The sequence below is a fragment of the Lissotriton vulgaris genome, chromosome 1_1, assembly GCF_964263255.1.
Source record: "Lissotriton vulgaris chromosome 1_1, aLisVul1.2, whole genome shotgun sequence".
In the NCBI taxonomy this organism is placed as follows: Eukaryota; Metazoa; Chordata; class Amphibia; order Caudata; family Salamandridae; genus Lissotriton; species Lissotriton vulgaris.
Window position 1 is genome coordinate 311,941,324 of NC_141685.1, and position 21,065 is coordinate 311,962,388.

Here is a 21,065-nt window from a genome sequence, read left to right on the forward strand (position 1 = left end):
CCTTGAAGGACAAGAGGTCTGCACCCGTACTTGAGGCACCGATCCAAGGCAGACCTTTGCATGTGCAAGCAAGGCAAAACCAACTTCTACCCTCCCACACACTTTCTCTACCATGTTGAGGACTTCTTTGCCTATGACTTTGAAGATCTAGATATAGAGCATTACTGTCCCACCTGCTTTTGTATCTTTTGGGGCGCAAGAATGCTGCAACATGTTTGGCCCTTCATAGTTCACTTGATGGAACTCTCTCTAGCTGTCCTTATCATCCCACCATTTAAGTTAATTACCTACTTCTTACGCTACCACTGCCTTACTACATGGTTACCATCTGCGAGCGACTGTTCTCTTAGAATGTTCCCACAGATGGATACACTAATCTTGGAACAACTGATGTGTAAAATTAAATCTGGCTCCCCAGCTGATCCTTGCCCACCTGAGATCTTTCGCATTGCGCGTCCCTTATTGGAGGAATACATCATCTCTCTCCTTAATAGATCGCTAGACATGGGATACCTGCCGAGTGAACTTAAGGAGGCGCGGGTAAGACCCTTATTGAAAAAGCTGGGGTCAGATCCCGCTGTGTTGAAGAACTACAGACCCATCTCCCAGCTGCCCTTTCTCTCAAAAATCCTTGAGCAACACGTTCTTCAGTCCCTGTCCTGCTATCTGGAATCTCACCATCTACTCCACGATAGACAGGCAGGTTTTCGAGCACACCACAGCACCGAGTTGGTGATGCTCTCGGTGCTGGACGAACTAAGAGGTAGGGCTGACTGTAAGAAAGCGAGCGCCCTGATTTTATTAGATCTATCAGCGGCGTTCGATACTGTCAGCCACACCCTGCTCTTGGACAGATTGAAGAGCTTTGGGATTAAGGGCTCGGCGCTGCAGTGGTTGGAATCCTTCCTTACAGGCAGGACCCAAAGGATACAACTGGGGGATGAAACATCTGAGGTCGGGGTTTTAGAGTGTGGAGTACCGCAGGGGTCGGCCCTGTCCCCACTTCTATTCAACCTATACCTGCAACCCCTGATCGCTGCGCTGGCTGCGATGGACTGTAAAGTCTTCAACTATGCGGACGATACGCAGTTGCTGCTAAGTATAAATGACACCTCGGCCGCACAACTCCAATCCCAGAACATCCTGAGGTTCACGGTACGATGAATGACAGATAACCTTTTAAAAGTCAATCCTGACAAAACTGAGATCTTGGTTATACCATCCACCCTCTCACCTTGGAGTGACCTCTACTGGCCCATGGAGTTGGGCCCGGCCCCAAAACCAAGCCTGGCTGTAAAAAGCTTGGGGATTCGGTTGGATGCTGACCTATCGATGGCGCCTCAGATCGCGTCGGTGGTAGGCAGCTGTACTAATATCATCCGGCAACTGCGGAAGTTATCCCCTATCCTTTCAGAGCCCATGATGCGCTCAATAGTAACTGCCACTATCATTTCCAGAATCGACTATGGGAATGCCCTCTATCTTGGCCTACCGAAAACCCTTACTAATAGGCTTCAGGTTCTAATGAATGATGCTGCCCGACTGATTTTTAGACTCCCTAGGAGGTCTAGAGCCACTCCTCTACTACAAAACCTACATTGGCTTCCAATTAAAGAGAGAGTGGAATTCAAGAGTCTGTGTACAGCCCATAAGGTCATCTATGGTAAGGCTCCAGCCTATATCAAGGAGCGCCTACAACTGTACTGCCCGACGAGATCACTTCGGTCCTCGGACTTGCAGTTGTTGACTTGCTCTCGGTACAGGCTAGTGACGAAGGGAGGCAGAGCCTTCTCAGTATTGGTTCCCCAGCTGTGGAACAACTTGCCTGGAGGGCTACGTGAGGAAGGAAACCTCCTAAAATTTCGAAAGAGTCTGAAAACGCTACTGTTCAGGAGAAGCCTGAGCATGGCTTAATCCAATGCGATCTTTTGTTCTGACCTTGTTGTGTTATTGTCCTATTCCATCTTTCCGGGCGCTTAGAGACCTGCAGGTGATTAGGCGCGGTATAAAATTAAAATAACAATAACAATAACAATCTGGCTGAGAAACATTTTGACACATACATGGTTTTACCTTGACACTCGCATCTAGCTGTAATTCTCCTGAGGAAATATAAATTTTATGGTCAAGTTGTGTTCCCTAGCGTGTACCCCACCGTCTCCATGTACCAGCTTAAAGTGCATGTAACTTCCCTCCTGTGCCAGCTATGAAGACGCAAATACATTTGCGTCCAACGTTAACATGTCCTCTTTCAGACCCACCCTGAATGGGTTGAATATTCCGTTCCCAAGTATGCTATGCCAACGTCTTTTTGTGGTGTACTTTACACGTTTTTCAGCTCTGGCAAAGTAGGCCCTGAATTCTGCCATCGAGCTTCTTCCTGCTTTCTGACTCTGAAAGCCTCAGCCCAGGCTGTCTCTGTACCCGTGACCTCTGCCTTACTCCCTGTGCGGCTCATGGCGCTTAGCTCAGCCTGCTGCCTGCCAAGACTGACTTCAACCTTCGAATTATCTGTTCCGCTCCTCGAAAATACATTCCTGCCTACTAGTTTAAGTAAACATCCCCCCAGCTGCAGAGCAAAGGGCCCGGCCTCACTGTCTCCGCGCAAGTAATTCATAGCCCCTGTTACCATGGAAGGCCCATGCCCCTCGCATTCTCATGTAGACACTTAGGCGCTTATACACGCACTCACAGTCAGTATAGAATAGCTTCTGCCCCAGAGACCTTTTCCGTTTAGATAGTATGGTTCCCAAACATCAGATATCAGATATGATAGAAGTACGAGTTGATCTGACATGCCAGACTTCTGTCTCTTTCCGCCAGTGTAAATGTCAAGTCCCCTGCACCCTTCAGTTTCACGTCAATCACACGTCATGCAGCTGCGCGCGCATCCAAGCCTCAGATTTCTGCTGACATTGCAACATTTCTGCTTTGTGCCACCCACTTGTGACACCTACCTATGACGTTTCTAGCACACACCTCTATGTTCACGCCTAGTTCACGCCTCCTGATTACGTACTACTAACACGTGGATGCTGTTATCTTGTTTCTCTCAGCTGTTACGCCTACTGTATTGGTTTCTATGATGTGATTTAAGTATATAAGCTATGTATTGTCAATAAAATATTGCTCTATCCCTTCCTGAACCCCTGTGGTTGCAGGAACATGATATCCAGTTCTAGAACCATTCCTTTTTAAGGAATAAAACCCCAAAGAACTCTAACACCACGGACTCTGCCTCTTTCTTTCCGATTGAGTTATTATTGATTAAGTACTTACCTGCATAGAAATTAGGACGGTAAATCAAATATTTACCACATTATTCTGGCACCCGAATAGGGACCCCTCCCCCACCCCACGCGCCGGATGGTGCGTTGCAAGCTCTGTCCCCTGCCATCAGTTAGACGGAAACTACGCGTACTGGCAGGATTTCCTGTATCTCCCTCTGGCCCACGGAGGTGACGAAGACTGCGATCAGCACCCAGACGAGGCGGTGAGGAGTGCGGAGGATCCCGACCAGAGCCTAGCCGAAAGAAGCAAGGTCCGAGGTGTCAAGAGGCCCACCAGTTTCTGAAGTATCCACGTGTCGAGTCGAGTCGAGTCCGGTCCAGTCCAGTCGAGTTTTCCGAGGCCTTCTGTTTCCGTGCTTCCCGGTGAGTACCATTGCTGGGACGTATCTAGACGAGTTTGGGTACACAAATTCGGTCTGCACTGTTTTAGACAGTGTATCTGTGCTGTTTAGCAGTACATCAGTTATTCAAGTTCTTGCATTGTCTCAGACAGTGTATCTGTGCTGTTTAGCAGTACATCCAGTATAGGGGGTAGTCATATATGTCTCAAATGTCTTTTATGTGATTAATGTCGTGGTATGAGTGTGACTGTTTTTAATGTGCATTATTGTGTTCTTGTGTAACTAGCTGTATTCAGTATTAAGTAGCAAGGATTGAGCATTCAGTATTAAGTAAACAAGATGCCGTTTTTCAATAAGTTAAAGCAGATAGGAACTAGGAAAGGGATACTAGAGGAAGAAATTCCTATCCCCCCTAGGGACACTCCTGGAAATTTTATGTACCACAAGCATGGCTTAGATGCCATATTGTATCTAGATTTATGGGCCGATTATACTAAGCATCTAGACGAAAGACATAGATGGCCTGTCACCGGAACATGGGATGCCGAGTGCATCATGAAGGTAGAGGAAGCACTATGGAAAAAGAAAGCCAGACAATCTCAGAAAGACGCCATAGAATTTTGGCGTAAGGAATCACATAAGCGTGCTGAAAAAGCACTCCGAAGAGAAGACAGACTTAAAGAATCAGATAAAGCCCGAGAAAACGAATTAGTTACTGAAGGTACCCGAGTAAAATCAGAACAAATAGACCGCGCACGAAACAATCTCGTAAATGGCATGTATCTTGTGGCCGAGGGTTCGCCTGAGGCCACTTCAGAAATACCGAAAGATCTGCCGCCACCATTGGTTCCAACTAAAGTAAATCACAGGACTACTAAAGACATATTTCTGAATTCCTATCTAGAGGATGTAGCACCCGCTTACACTAATCTGCCTGTCCGCATCCCGCCTACTGACGGCGACGGGGGTGGCAACCCGCCTCCAGACCATATCCCGCCATTACCGCAACCAGGTTTCCCCGTTCGACAGCCCATCGTTCCTCCACCTCCACCACTTCCCGCACCTAAAATTGATATACCAAAACCGCTTCTGCCTGACCCTACTAAAAGACAAGTTCAAGTACAGATACAGACTCCGCAGAGAAATAATGTCCAAGCTTCCGCCTCAGGAGGTGCGACTGGGGGTTACCGGACCCCGCCACCAACACACAGATTACACCTTAGGGATATGCAGAACCCTTTTACTCTCCAATCACCCCGTCTCGACATACTCAAAGAACCGCTTCAAGTTTGCAGATAAGATCCAGTACCCGGTAAAGACGATAGGATGTTTTTAGCATCACTACGCTTACGACATGCTACAGTTCTTCTCAGGAATGAAAGAGCACCTAGATAGAATATATCATTTTGTCCAGACTGGGGAAGACCCTGACAGTATTAAGGAGGCCATGGCACATCAGAAAGTTGACACTCAAGCATATATACTACGCTTTTTTATAAATTGCCTAATAAGAGAACGAGACAGGCCTGAGACAGAACAGGAGGAATTAGATGGACTCAACAAGTGGGGTCAAAATATATCCGAAGGAAAACATGATAAAGGAGGTTGCATAGCCAGTATGTACAAGAGAATAAGAAAAGCAGTGATAGAAATACACGAAAAAGAGAAAGAAAAAGCTTCCTCCGAGGAGGAGGAAGAACCTGAAGAACAAGAAAAGACTACAGATACGATAGCGTATGTAGGTAAGGGAACTTACCTCAGGAAAGGCATTCGTCCAGAAAGCAAGAGAGTTTTTCTCTCTGGCATATCAAAACCGAATTCTCCTGAACATCAGTTTCAAGAGACTGATAAAAGGCTTCGAGAACGAATAGGGTACCATGTACTCAATTCTATGGATGAACAAGAACTAGCCCGGTCAGCAGTATTATGGGCTGACAATCCGAACATATACAATGATGACACAGTAGCGCAGACATTTCTGAACCTATCCCCAGACGAGCAGAAATTAGCAGGTGTATACATGATTCAGCACCTCCTCACGTTATACAGAAACCAACATTCTGATCCAGGTCCCTTACACGATACATTAGAAGCACTACTCATGGATAGATGGAAAGGCCTAAGTACCAAGTTAATACAAATAATTCTAGAACAACGACATAGATACAACACTTTCGTAAGCTCCGAATATGTTCCCGCTCCGCCCCCAGAAAGAAAAATGTATCATATGGAGCGTCTGCATGGCATTGAAAGTCAGAACCCCTTACGAGAAGTACATCCAGTTATGGGTACCGATAATAACTTGAAACGTGTGTATGTACACACGCCTCTGACCAAGTTAGAACTGTTAGAAATGAAGAAACTAGTACCCTGTCATGATAAAGACCCTGCAGGTTTTCACAGAGAACTTAAAGACATGTTACTGATGGGGGATTACACATATGAAGATATCATGAAAATGTTAAAGGTACTGCTGCCCACGGGCATCTACGAGAAACTCAAGGAAAAAGAATGGGAGGTGGGAGACAAAAAGATTGTATGGGCAGAAATAGAAGACGAGGAGGAAAAACGTACCCCAGGGCTAGGCCTTGGGGAGAAAACTAAAGCATTACCAGGTTTGATAGTACAGGTTCTGCCAAGATTACTGACAACTAGAAAGGAAGATTGGGACGCAATTTCGGCCTGTAAACAGAAACCAGATGAAGATACTAGTGACTTCTATTCAAGATTCGAGAAATGTTTCATTATTAATAGTGGTCTTAAACCAAGTAGCGAGTCGTACCCGCATCTTTTTGTATCGAAATTAGTCGAGAATTCCCTGTTAGCAGTTAAAAACCGTGTATACAAGGTTGAGAGTACATGGCAAGCAAATACGCCATCATAGATGTTACAGATGTTACAATACCATCAGAACAGAATTAGAGAAGAACAGGATCATGAACAGAAACGTATGAAAGACACAAAAATGAAAATGTTAGTGGCCCAATCAGTTCCAGCCGACGGCCAGAGAAAGGGTACGACCCAGACAGGTCACGCCGCAGCTCCCGTTAAAGGGACATGCAACTATTGCAAGCAGCCAGGTCACTACGTACATGAATGTCCAGTTCTGAAACATAACATAGCAACAGGTAAAACTAAGGAAAGACCGCATCCGCCAAGACAAGACCAGGTCCAGCAACAGACTTCACAGAATGTACAGCCCATGCAGAATACACAGCCTATGCATGCTTCACCACATGCAGCACAGACAGTAGCGGTATCACAGCCACAGCCCATTGCCGCGACTCAGCAAGTTTCCCAACAGATGTACCAGTATGCCCAGTCCGCTTACCCCGATTATCCACGATACACATGAAACAGCCTAGAGAGGGAGGTTGGCTTGCCTCTTATTGAAATTCCTGTAGATCAAGAGGGTCCTTATGTACACAGTCAAGTATTGGGAAAAGACAGAAAGTTTTTAATTGACACAGGGGCAAGTCGCACTACAATCAGCCATGATGAAGTCCCAGGGGCACCCCTCTCAGGCTCACAGAATGTTTCCCTTGGTTTTTCAGGACAACCTATTGTAAATGAGGTGTCAGAACCAGTCCCCCTGGCTTTGGGTCCGTTATCACGTGTTACCGACCTGTTACTTACGAAATCATGTCCAGAAAATCTGTTAGGAATAAAGACACTGAAGGCTCTAGGAGCAGTGATATGTTGTTCTCCGGAAGGAGTTAGACTCTTTCTGCGAGATTTCAAGGGTCACTATGTATTACGAGAGTTTGATGTCAGATTGAAAAATGTACCAGATCACTTGTGGGCACAAGGCCCAACCGATGTAGGCTGCATGCATATCACACCTTACCGTGTTACACTGAAACCAGGAGTTGTTTTACCCCGAATCAGACAATACAAGTTACCACCCGATGCTGTAGTGGCTTTACTGGAAATCATTGAAGAGCTCATTGCCCAAGGAGTAGTCGTAGAGACCGACTCCAATATCTGTAATTCCCCTATCATTCCGATTCTTAAACGTACTGAACCCAATGCACCGCCAGTATATCGGCTGGTGATTGATTTACGAGAACTGAATAAATGCATCATACCACAGTACCCTGTGGTTCCCGACATCTCATCCCTATTGACTGCTATTGATTCTGAAGCAACGTTCTTTACTGTAATTGATCTCAAGAACGCCTTCTTTAGTGTACCTATTGATCTAGAGAGCCAATATCTCTTCGGATTCAGTTTAAATGGACGAAGCTTCAAATTTTCACGCGCACCTCAAGGATTCACAGAAAGCCCCAGCATCTATAGTCAAGCACTGAAAAGACAACTAGATTGTATTCAAATGCCAGTTAACACCGCTTTACTGCAATACGTCGATGATCTGCTGATCACCGCACGAAGTGAGCCCGAATGTGAACAAGCATCACTGACAGTTTTACATTTTCTGGCCGACAAGGGACACAAGGTGTCTCCTTCGAAGCTACAATTCTGTGTTCAGCAAGTTGTGTACTTGGGTCACTTGCTGTCCAAAGTGGGGAGACAGCTCACTCCCGATCGCATTCAGTTAATTGTAAATATGCCACAACCCCAGACACAAAAGGAAGTGCGGGCCTTTTAGGCCTCACCTCGTACTGCAGACAATGGATTCCTCAATATGCATTTCTAGCTAAACCACTCATTCAGTTGACAACACAGGAGGCAGCGACTTCGACTGTCCTCCCTTGGACTCAGGAACATACACAAGTCTTTGAAGAATTAAAGAAAGCTTTATGCCAAGCACCAGTTTTAGCGACACCATGTTACAGCAAACCTTTTACACTTTTTGTTACAGAACGTGATGGTACAGCGTTGTCTGTCCTCACCCAAGACCAAGCAGGTTCACATAAACCTTGCGCTTATTTTTCAAGTACATTGGATTCAGTAGCCCAGGCACTCCCTGCGTGCTTGAAGTCCGTAGCAGCGACAGCTTTAGCAGTCAGACAGAGCGACTCAATTGTTTTAGGACATCAATTAACAGTTCAAGTTCCACATTCTGTAGAGGTTCTTTTAAACAGAACCCAGACTCAACACTTGACTATAGCACGACTGACAGGTTATTAATTGACACTATTCCAGCCACACATAGAAATCAGACGCTGCAGCATTCTAAATCCCGCAACATTGTTACCTTCAATTATGACAGATCCAGCCCGCATGATTGTATAGAGATCATTAATGCAGTAACAAAGCCCCGACGAGACTTAACAGATGTCCCACTGACAAATCCAGACCTGACACTTTACGTGGATGGTTCATGTATGAGAACAAGTACAGGAGAATTAGTGGCCGCGTATGCAGTGACCACTGAAACTGAAGTAAAAGAAACATATCGTATTGATACACTGTCTGCTCAAGCAGCAGAGCTCATTGCTCTGACCCGAGCCTGTATACTAGCCAAGAACAGAAATGTTAACATATACACAGATTCACGTTATGCCTTCGGAGTTGTACACGACTTTGGAATGTTATGGCAAGAATGAGGTTTTTTGACCTCTCACGGTGCCAAGATTCAACACGGTCCCCTCATTCAAGCACTGTTAGAAGCAATACATCTGCCCTCAGGCATATCCGTCATGAAGTGTAAAGCACATACTAAAGTTACAGATTCTGTTTCCCAGGGTAATGACCTGGCAGACCAGACAGCAAAACATACAGCATTGACTCACACTCAGACAACTGACGTGACAAAGACAATAGTACCGACACATTGTATGACAGTCAGGGATCCCGCCCTAGATGTAATTAATATTCAGACACATGCTACTACAGATGAAATAAAGAAATGGACTGAACTAGGAGGGATCCAGACAGATCAAGGTTGGATGACGAAGGGAAAATCTACATGGTTTCTCCCCGACTCTATGGTTCAAGTCATAATCAATACAGCACATAGTCCTGCACATCTAGGAGAGAAAGCGATGTTAGACAGTTTACAGAATCTCTGGTATAACAAACACTTACGAGCAGCAGCAAAACAGAAAGTGCGTACTTGCATGATCTGTTGTCAGTTCAATCCAGGAAAAAGTGTCCCCGTAGAGCAAGGTGGATTTCATCCTCCCGATCACCCTTTTGAAGTCCTCCAGATGGATTATATCCAGATGGACCGTTGTCGAGGATTCAAATATGTCCTCGTAATTGTTTGTGCACTTTCCCGTTGGACCGAAGCATATCCAGTCCCAGATTACACTGCTCCGACCACTGCCAGGCAGCTGGTTCGGGAATTCTTCCCACGGTACGGCTTGCCTCGTGTCGTGTACTCAGATAACGGACAGCCATTCTCATCCGAACTCATGAAACAAGTTTCCCTGCTGCTAGGATATCAGTGGAAATTCCATTGTGTCCGACATCCCGAAGCCGCTGGCCTTGTAGAGAGGCATAACCAGACACTAAAGACCCGCCTTGCAAAAGTTTGTAAAGAGAAAGGGGTCGACTGGATAGTCGCCCTGCCAGTTGCATTGTTCTACATGAGAATGGTTGCCCACTCGAGATCAGGACTATCCCCGTATGAAGTGGTCTTTGGCAGACCACCGAATATGTGGGGGACGCCCATACCTAAGAAAATTACCGATGTTGATTGTAATATGCTGACAGATTACCTTGCCTCCTTGATGTCTGCACTCCAATCATGTCGTTCACAGGTTGCCGCAGCCTTCCCTGACAACACTGATGTAAAGCCGCATGATGTCCGTCCCGGTGACACAGTCCTGATTAGGAACTTCGACAGGAAAAGTCCGCTGGAGCCCCGCTGGAAAGAGCCGAAGACCGTCCTTCTTACAACGAGGACCGCCATCAAAGTGGAAGGCAGAAAGGGGTGGATCCATACAAGCCATATAAAAAAGTGTAACGAACTGATGCCAGAAAAAGACTCGTCCACCCCCTCCAAAGACTGTATCGAACCTAGTGACTTTAAAGTTCTGAAACAAGAGAAAACTCCCCAAGAGGAGTACAGATTGAAACTTCGATCTAGCAAGTCAGACAGTTTAATTGTTTAAGTCCTCCCCTAGGTGAATCGGTTAAATAGTTTCTGACATGTATACCCTAGATCGAGATAGAGAGAGAGAGAGACAACTCAAGAAACGTACATATTGCAAATCACTCCGCAGTCACTGTATAGTGACATTATTGATTATGTTTTTTCTAAGTCTTCTGATTATTGTTGCGAGTATATTGCTTCCTATATACTACCCTATTTTCAAGCGTGAACAATCTGCTTACAATGTCACTGCTGAACATTCTTTTAGTGAATTACCTCCCCACGAACTTTCTTACAGACTTGCGCTGCGCAACAACACTTTCATTAGTATGTTACATCACTCCCATCAGACTGACAATGCTACAAATTGCTGGATATGTGGCCGACTCCCTCCCTACCAGAAATACAAGGGAGTTCTGCCCCTTTTTCCGTACCCGTTCACTCACAATGGCTCCTGTGGTGCATGGTTTAGAATAATTAATTCCGTAGATCCTGATATTGCTGTCTACAAAGGAAGCTGGGTTTGGGGAAACTTGAACTTAGTTCTGCTTAACGTCTGTTACCCTGACAAGAAGGGACTTCCCATTAGAATAGGAACTGATCTAGAAAATGAAGTATATGGATTAGGTAATTATACAATTAGCCTTATGATTCTTACTGTCGAATCCGAAGCTGCACCAGTTCTCCCGGCTATGTCAGTATTACCAGTTACTGGTGAATTATGTGTCAGTAAGAAAGGTTCAGTACACTTAGGTCATAGTAAATGTACTACTGTGGTCGAATTCAGTGATCAAGGTAAATCTTCCTTTAGAGCTACCCGTCATTCCTACTTTGTTTGTGGCCATACCGCATACATACGCTTACCTCCAGATTGGGATGGTACCTGTTACATTGCATTCCTTCTGCCACCTGTTTTTCTAGCCCCTCCTGATTATCACAGAAATACAAATCTAGTAAAGAATAGACTCCGAAGAGATCTCCCGATTGTCGACTACACGGAAACGGCATGGGAGCAGTACACAGATTTCAATAAAGGATTCTTTTTCTTCACAGGCCCTGTCCAAAATAGTAAATTAATACGCAGATTAACCAGAACACTTGAAGCAGTAGTGAATGAAACTGCCTCCGCCCTAGGTAACTTAACAGAGGAGCAGTCCCCCATGCGGGTTGTTGTTCTTCAGAATCGTCTTGTTATTGACGTCATCCTGGCAGATAGAGGCGGAGCTTGTAAGGTCATCGGGTCAAGTTGCTGTGTTTTCATCCCAGAAAACGCGCCAACGGTATACCAAGCTATTACACGTCTTCATAAAATTGCAAATCTGATACATCAGAATCCAGGCACCTGGACTTGGTCCGGTTGGTTCTGGACAACGTTAACTGCTTGGGGATGGAAGATTCTATCCTTCCTAGGCATTGGCCTAGTCCTAGTATTCAGTTGCTGCCTGTGCCTACAGTGTGGGCCAGCGATTTGTGGACTGTGTGCCACATCATGCATTGAACATTCTGGTTTTCTCTCAAAACGTGAAAGAAAGAAAGAAGAACAAATGATGTTACAAGAACAAACTGATCGATTCATGAGGATCGATATATCATGAAGGGTCCGTAGGGAACAAGGAGGGAATGAGGAAATATAAATTTTATGGTCAAGTTGTGTTCCCTAGCGTGTACCCCACCGTCTCCATGTACCAGCTTAAAGTGCATGTAACTTCCCTCCTGTGCCAGCTATGAAGACGCAAATACATTTGCGTCCAACGTTAACATGTCCTCTTTCAGACCCACCCTGAATGGGTTGAATATTCCGTTCCCAAGTATGCTATGCCAACGTCTTTTTGTGGTGTACTTTACACGTTTTTCAGCTCTGGCAAAGTAGGCCCTGAATTCTGCCATCGAGCTTCTTCCTGCTTTCTGACTCTGAAAGCCTCAGCCCAGGCTGTCTCTGTACCCGTGACCTCTGCCTTACTCCCTGTGCGGCTCATGGCGCTTAGCTCAGCCTGCTGCCTGCCAAGACTGACTTCAACCTTCGAATTATCTGTTCCGCTGCTCGAAAATACATTCCTGCCTACTAGTTTAAGTAAACATCCCCCCAGCTGCAGAGCAAAGGGCCCGGCCTCACTGTCTCCGCGCAAGTAATTCATAGCCCCTGTTACCATGGAAGGCCCATGCCCCTCGCATTCTCATGTAGACACTTAGGCGCTTATACACGCACTCACAGTCAGTATAGAATAGCTTCTGCCCCAGAGACCTTTTCCGTTTAGATAGTATGGTTCCCAAACATCAGATATGATAGAAGTACGAGTTGATCTGACATGCCAGACTTCTGTCTCTTTCCGCCAGTGTAAATGTCAAGTCCCCTGCACCCTCCAGTTTCACGTCAATCACACGTCATGCAGCTGCGCGCGCATCCAAGCCTCAGATTTCTGCTGACATTGCAACATTTCTGCTTTGTGCCACCCACTTGTGACACCTACCTATGACGTTTCTAGCACACACCTCTATGTTCACGCCTAGTTCACGCCTCCTGATTACGTACTACTAACACGTGGATGCTGTTATCTTGTTTCTCTCAGCTGTTACGCCTACTGTATTGGTTTCTATGATGTGATTTAAGTATATAAGCTATGTATTGTCAATAAAATATTGCTCTATCCCTTCCTGAACCCCTGTGGTTGCAGGAACATGATATCCAGTTCTAGAACCATTCCTTTTTAAGGAATAAAACCCCAAAGAACTCTAACACCACGGACTCTGCCTCTTTCTTTCCGATTGAGTTATTATTGATTAAGTACTTACCTGCATAGAAATTAGGACGGTAAATCAAATATTTACCACACTCCATAACTGAACAGGCCCAGTGGGGTTGAAAGTCCTGCTTGCTGACCAAAGTATTAGCATATGTGTGTGTCACCATATCTCTTTATCTCCATACGTTTGGCCTCACACATCTCTGCACCAAAGGTCTGGATACTCGCCTTTGACTAAGCATTCACTGCATATCACAATCCCTCCCTGGCGAGTTCACTACTTATCTGATTTCGGCTGCTACTAGCCTTTTCTTGGAGATTTACCTATGAGGATGCTTTCCACTTACACATTGCTAATGCATTGTTTACCAGCCCCCTCAAGAAACAACTATACCCGATATCCCCTTAACTAGACAAAAATATAAAAAATATAAAAGCCAACTTTTGCTCAGAATCACTTCCTGTTGCCCTTCTGAACGGCAATGCCTTTTCCCCCCCTATGTCACAATCTGAATATGAGTAACTAAAGAGAGACTGGGTAGGTAATGTAGAGAGATAGATGTCTGGCTATTGCCAACCCATGTACCTGTAGTGTAGCTCTCATGTTCTCAAGCTCCACAACTGAATAACATGAGCACATGGAGTGATGTTTCAGGGAGATATGTTTATGCTAATATCGATAACATGGCTTTAGGTCTGAATAAGTGTTCTATACATGTGCTGAAGCACACCAAAACCTATTTTTCTGCCACCTTTTCAGAACTGTTTATCGAATGTGGCAGGGCTAGTATGACCATGGGAGTGATAGGACCAACAACTTTGACAGCGTGGTATAGAACTATTTCATGGAAGACTTAAATGTGTTGTACCCCTGGAATCTGGCACATCCCACTGATAAAGTGAACACCTTTGTGTTTTGTGTTCATGGGCCATGCCCCATGTTAGGCTTCTTCCTTATGCTAATTGTTCTTTTACCAGACATTCCCCAGGCCGGCGTTGGCGGTCCTTCCGCCTTCACACAGTGATTTACCCACTCCCAAATTAGGATGGAGGTGGGTACCACGGCGGATGAAAAGTCCGACCGCCGCTTTTCTGCCAGAGGCAATCGCACCAATTGCCTGGCAGACAGAGCAGGGCCACTAATATGGTGGCGGTGCCAAGCAGGCACCGTCCGCCATATTAGGATGTGGCGTTTAGAAGGCATTTCCTTGGTGGCATCGGCTGGCGGGGATTGGGTTTGGGGGCCCATTGTGGGCCCCCCTTGTGGGGGGGGCTGTTGCTGCCCCCCTGCATTTCCATGCACCAAGTGGCAGGCACCACGTGTTGCAGGGAAATTAGGTGAAAGCACCTTTAACATTGTGGACGGTGCTGCTGCCAGCAGCACTGTCTGTAATGTTAAAGGCCCAGGATGCGCACGCCAGTATGGCGGGCACATCCTTATAGCAGTGGCGGGACCGCCAAATGTCTGGCGGGCGGTCCCAAACATTGCTACGGTGGCTGACCCCTTAGTGTGATATTGGATCCTGCTGCTGTGTTACCGAAATTTTAACTGGAATAATGCTTATGAAACCGTTTTCCAAACCCTTTCCTGGAGGAACACAAAAGCTCAGCATCCTCTTCGCATGTTATGCAGGTAGCATGGCAGGCACTCAACAGAGGTATCTTGACGAGGAGACTCAGCAATTTACAAAAGTCATTTAATACAGAAACAAGAAATGTTGAAACATAGCATTCGGCACCTGCCTAAAAGGTTCACTGATCATCCTTCTGACACCCTTTAAAATAGCAACCTTGAATTGAACTTCTTCTACAAATCGCGAATTCGAATACATTGTAAACAGCTTGAAGTAGCCATACTAAGAACAGTGTAAAAAGGTTGTCGACCTGTGGTTCCTCTTCATCAGAGGGATTCTCAGCCCATAATTCCACTAACATATGATGCCAGTTCTACACTTTGCTCCCACTAGTTGGAGATCACAAATGTTCTTACTGTCTACGACAGTGTAACCATTCTCACCAGTTGCACTAAAGCCATGGATGAGCACCTTCTCAGTGAGTTCTCGCTTGTGATACTCTTCTCTGAAGCCAAGCTACTTTACAGTGAAATCCTCTATAGACAACAAATATCAGAAATACATCCCATCAGGTTAGGAGGGTAAAGTTAGTCAGGCAAAGTGTAATGGCATTCAGTAATCAACCAACCACCACTACAGACCAGGTACCCTTTGCAGGAAACCAGAGATGAATTCTGGGGGTGTGAAGATTATGTCTGCAAATCACATGTGAGCTTCTCCTAAATCCATGATAATGCAGCCAACAAAACCGATTTAGACTTTCTAATCACCATAGCCACACCTAAGAGCACAAAGGTTCTCAAAACTTGATTGTAGACTGTGTCCATCTATCTTTTATTATTCTTTTCTGGTTGCCTGAATGTCGGCTTAATTATACTTAAATCGATAGCCCTGCATGTATTTCTGTGATGCTTGCTGTATTAGTCCATTGATAGCCAACAGGTGTTTTGCCCCCTGCAGCCTGTAAGCCTGGGGCTTGTCCAAGGCTGAAATGATACAGGTCAGTTTACATAGGATAGCAACTATTCCAAATTTTAAACATTGTGTGAGTGCGTGGTGGTGAGTTCTGTTAAAATTGTTTATTGGGACATGAATATTCTAATTAGGGCAATTGTTCATGATTGTGTATACCCTATTTTGATAGCATTTATTTATTTAGGACCTAGAGCCTTCTAGCACCTTTTATGTTGCAATTATATTTGAGACACTTTAGTGGAAAGTATACCTTGATTTCTCTTGTTCACCCCCCTATTAGGTTGAACATCTTCCCGATTGTTCATAAAGCGGTACTTGATACTTTTCCAATCTCTTTACTAGATTAGGTGTACTTTCATTGGATGGCGATTTCTAGGGAGATAACCAACTTATCTTCTAATTACCCATTTTACTTCTTATTTACTGTACACAAACATGCTTCCTCACAGTACCTTTATTTCCTTCCTCGTGTTTTCTGTTGGTGAGAATGTAAGAAAAATATTATTTTGTGAGCTAAGTGATAGCTGTTCATTCGAGTGAGGCCTGGAGTGTCCCTCAATTGTGCGTGATAGCTTCAAAGTAATGTGGCTGTATGTACGTGCCCTGCTGTAGTAAATGATTTATGTCTTTAGTTTTTTTTTATTAATATCACCACAATTGCTCTATTTTGTTATACGACTCTAACATGGGTCAAGATTTTTTTTTTATCTGAATATTGAATGAGCTGAATAGCGTTGTTCGGGCTAACGTATGTCAGTGATTTTTACATGTTTTAAATGTTTGCATATTTGTTGTTCTTCACTGTCTTATTCTTTTCGTTCTGCTTCTCTCCTGTTAACCCCAATCTTCCAACTCTATTTTCCTCCCCTTTTTTTCACCTCCCTTCAAATGTTTGACTTTTGCTTTTAGCACAGACCAAATAGGGCCACTTGTGATGTGCTACCTATCTTCTTGCTCATGCTTGTATGTTGTACCATGTATGTGTCCCACATAATAACGACTTGTTTGAAAAGCAAAGTGAAAGGATTTTTATCTTGAAACGGTTTCTTTGTGTTTCTAAGCGTAAACCCACTCTTCAGCATCCACGGTGATATTTTTGTTAATCAATAAGTAGTTCGAAGCATATCCACGCCCCTAGTTGTGTTTAGGAGATTTACTGTGATTTTATAGTGTAATCTGTACTCCTTTTAATTTTCCTATATAGTTTCTATATTTTTGTCTTCATTTGTCTCAGCCGTTTATGTATTTAATGTATTGTTAATTTTTATGATCATTTAGTACTTTGCAGCTGTTCTACCCAAATCATTGTTTGCAAACCTTATTGCTCAAGAAATGTTAGTTGTTTCATTATTTAGAATGCCAGAATCCGTTACAATAATTTTGTTCTCTCATTAAAATGCCACATCTTGTCCCCCTGAACCTTATTCCAATAGTGATGCTGACATCGTTGATCCACATTTGCAACAACAGGTCACCTTCTGGAAATTACCAACTTTGGCAAAGAAGATTATGGCTTTCTTCATGAAACCTCTGGTAGGTGCCATGGGATTCGTCTTACTTTGTGCTAAGATTGTCAGTCCTAAAAAGTAGTGTTAAGAAACGTATTTAGATAGTGGCGTAAGGAAAGTTGAGTGGTCCCCCCTTCAAGGTACACAGAGGGGCCCCCACTCCGGATTAAATCAGAGCTCTCAAACCTGAGTACTGTGCTGAGGGGCCCCCTATGCAGCTCAGGCCCCCCCCCCGCACCATAGGCGCTGCGGGGGGCCTTTGTTACATCCCTATATTTAGTCTCATGCTCTCTCTTTCTGTGCGAGGAACATTTTCCTATTTTTTTTATTGCGATGGGCCATGCTAATCTTCTCTATATCATTCGAACTTTAATATATATGCTGCCGACAAAAGAATAAACGGCCCTCAAGTGAATACCCCAAAAAATCTAGGATACACAGAACTCCACGGGGAAAGGAATAAAGAATGGTCAGCAACTGGCAGGTATTCACTGGTCCTCTTCTTTGGATGATTGAGTGGAATGACAGAATGACAGAAATGTGGAGCAAAAAAAAAAAACAAGCATTTGCCAATCCAATAGGAGAGGTCTGGTGAAGAAACAGCTTTAGATTTTTTTTGCCATTCTCAAATACCTTATACTGAATTGTACATAACAGGAAAGCTTTGTGATTTGCAGGCAATCTGTAAACATGATGATAAACAATGCATGCATGTAGTGCATAGACATGAGCATCAATTATTTTTTTACATCTTTCTTTAACATCTTATAATGCAACGGGTCTAGAACAGTAGACCAGACTGAGGTTGGCCGTATCGTCAAGGAGTCAAAGGGTACGCATGAGACATAACATGGTCAATAACAACTGCATACAGAGGCATTGGAAAAATTGAAAATCAAAGACATCAAAAGGGATGAGTGAGATACAGAGCAACCGTCAATCCAGATGGTGCAAATATAGTGGTCGACCGGAGGCTCCCCTTGTCATGGCCCATCATGCCCTTGGTGGGCAGTATCCTAGCGTACAACTGTAATCGGCCACACCACCACTTAGCAGCTCCCCCTTGGGTCACTCCAATAACCTCAGTACTAGTATGTGGGTAACAGAACACTTTAGCAATTGTGTGAGTCCAACATAACCATATCCTGCTCAGTATTAGTCATCAGTGCAGCATTATGTCCAGTGTCCTCAGTCGTCCTGCCCTATTTGATGATGATCTGTATACCTTAGAGATTGCCGGAATATCCCCTCGACCAGGTAGCACCTACTCAGAAGGAATGAAATGGCATTTGAAGACATCTGCAAGAGGGGTCCTTTATCAGCGGAGGAATAGGGGCTAAGGATCAGTAAGTCTCATAAATGGGCCCCAGTGGCTAATTTGAGCCGGTAGTTTCTTATCCGGGCCACCAGCAGTTATTTTTGGGGACTGGCACCTATTTCACCCCTTCAGACATTTTCCGAGAGCAAAGAGGGAAAAACACACTAATCACAAAGAGGGAGGAGGAGAAAGACAGAAACATCGCCACAAACGGGCAAAACAGGATCCTGCAAGAGTTAGATAGAGAAGCGGGGAGTGTGTGGCAGTTGTTTAAAGAGGCCCGAGTGGATTCAAGACTATGCAGCCTTGGTATCCAGGACGTTGAAATTTAATTTCGCTGGCCCAGGGCTTCTGAGCAGAGCTTTGGTCCCCATATGTCTTTAAACTGAGTGAGTTTGTCTTGGACTTTGCATATGTGCCTCTCGTATGTAGAGTTTGGTGACCATTTTTGTTTGGCCGGGAATGTTGGCTGTTGCCAGTGCTGGAGGATACAGATGTTCGCAACCATCAAGGCCGTCAACATCCACCTCCTCCAACGAGTGAAACTGTAGTTCACATCCAGAACATTGTGCAGGATGGCCAATTTGTCTGATGTGATAAAGTGGGTGGGGCTGGTATTCCTCAATATGTTCCATATACCGGTCGAGTAGTATGATAATTTTGTTCAGGACCAAAATATGTGTACGGGGTCAAAGTCAATTTCTATACCCTTCCTGCAAGTGTCATGAAGTACCAAGTAAGCTTCTTTCAGTTTGTATGGGGACTAGTACTAGTCATCTAAAATGTTGAATTAGGTGAACTTCAATAGTGCATATAGCATGGTCTTGTCACGATGGTTCTGCAAGACTGACCAGTCCTCGTTGGTGTATTCAAGACCTAGGCAGGTCTGACAATGCTGCCACACCTCATCACTAGTAGTAAGAGATTAAAGTGAGTCAATAAGAATCTGGTATATGTTGGAGGCAGTGCACAAGGATACGCCCCACATAACTATTTATGCCATGGAATATGGCATTACCACCACTCAGATGTGAGGAGTAAAAGGACTTGAACAGCAGATTTGAAGTTTCTTTGTTAAAGAAACAAATTGGCTTTCTTTATAAGAAAGAACAGTTACCCTCCTGTATGTGTTTTTTGTCAGTGTGTTCCTTGAGTGTGAGGTTAGTGACCAGGGTGAACCTAAGCAACTTAGCATAAGGTGAAAGTTGGGGTCCAAAGCTATTACAGTTCATGTTCCTGAGCCATGTTTGTACTGTATCTTGTTTGTTGTTCTTAGCAAATATTAGGAATTATGTCTTGGTTGGTTTCAACTTCATGTAGGTGCTGGACTTCTAGGTCTGGATGTTGTACAAGTTGTTTGAGGTATTGGATGCTGAAACATACGAGAGTTTCAAATAGATTTGTCAATTAGCTTCATATTGGTGAATCTTGATGCTATTCTCTGTGAATAAAGCACCGAGTTCCTCCATGTAAAGGTTGAAGATGACAGGAGATAGTAATAAACCCAGTGGATCACAATCATGACTTGAGGGTGTATATAAGGGTGGGATGGTTGGCTATATCAAAGGCAAATGAGAGGTCCAGCAATACAAGGAGGCAGGGGTCTTCTTCATCCAGTGGTCAAGAGAACATCATCTTCAATGTGTAAGGTGGCAGTTTCCGTGCTGTAGCCTGATCTAAAGCCCGACTGGTAGTATTGGAGAAGATGGTTAGCAAAGATGTGATCTTGGAGTTGAACACAGACTACTTTTTCAATGATTTTCCCGATGACTGGTAGGTGAGTGATGGAGTGTATTGCATGAATCTGCTGACTCGCAAAGGGTTAGAAAATACTAAACTGCAGAGATAAGTGCTATTAAAAGCTTGTTTGGTAATCTTTTTAAACACTCAAATCAAATCACAAGGTACTTTATTCAGCAACTCAATGCTATAAAAGTGAACTTGTTAAAAGATACATTTTATCAACAAACTTTAAAACCTTTAAAAATGATTAAAATAGGAACATTCTTAATATCAATAAAAGAGTGTAAATCAATTTGAAGAATGAGACGGAAAGCACCATATAAAGTGCAAAGTGCTAAGACCAAGTACAATAGACAGTGTATCGTAAAAATACCAATATTAGCGTGAGACGGGCCCTGGAATCAAAACAGGCAAAAACAGATGGCTGCTATAGAAACATCTTTTTCCTGTGCCTAATGGGTCCTGTTCTAAGACTTGCAACCCAAAACAAACCATAGAGGAAGATAGCATTTGGACGTACAACAAAGCAGGCCTGAATTGGGTAAAATAACAATCTCTAAGTAATGGAAATA

General features: G+C 44.3%; 1 protein-coding gene across 3 annotated transcripts in view; it reads left to right on the plus strand.

Annotated features, from left to right (window-relative positions):
• Window positions 1–21,065, plus strand: part of LOC147747102 (vitamin D3 hydroxylase-associated protein-like) — a 382,698-nt gene that overhangs the window by 289,278 nt on the left and 72,355 nt on the right. For all 3 annotated transcript variants that reach the window (XM_086952351.1, XM_086952352.1, XM_086952350.1), the window contains exon 10: window positions 17,358–17,457. In XM_086952351.1, coding sequence (XP_086808477.1) covers window positions 17,358–17,457 — 100 coding nt within the window. The remainder of the gene's footprint in view (window positions 1–17,357; window positions 17,458–21,065) is intronic.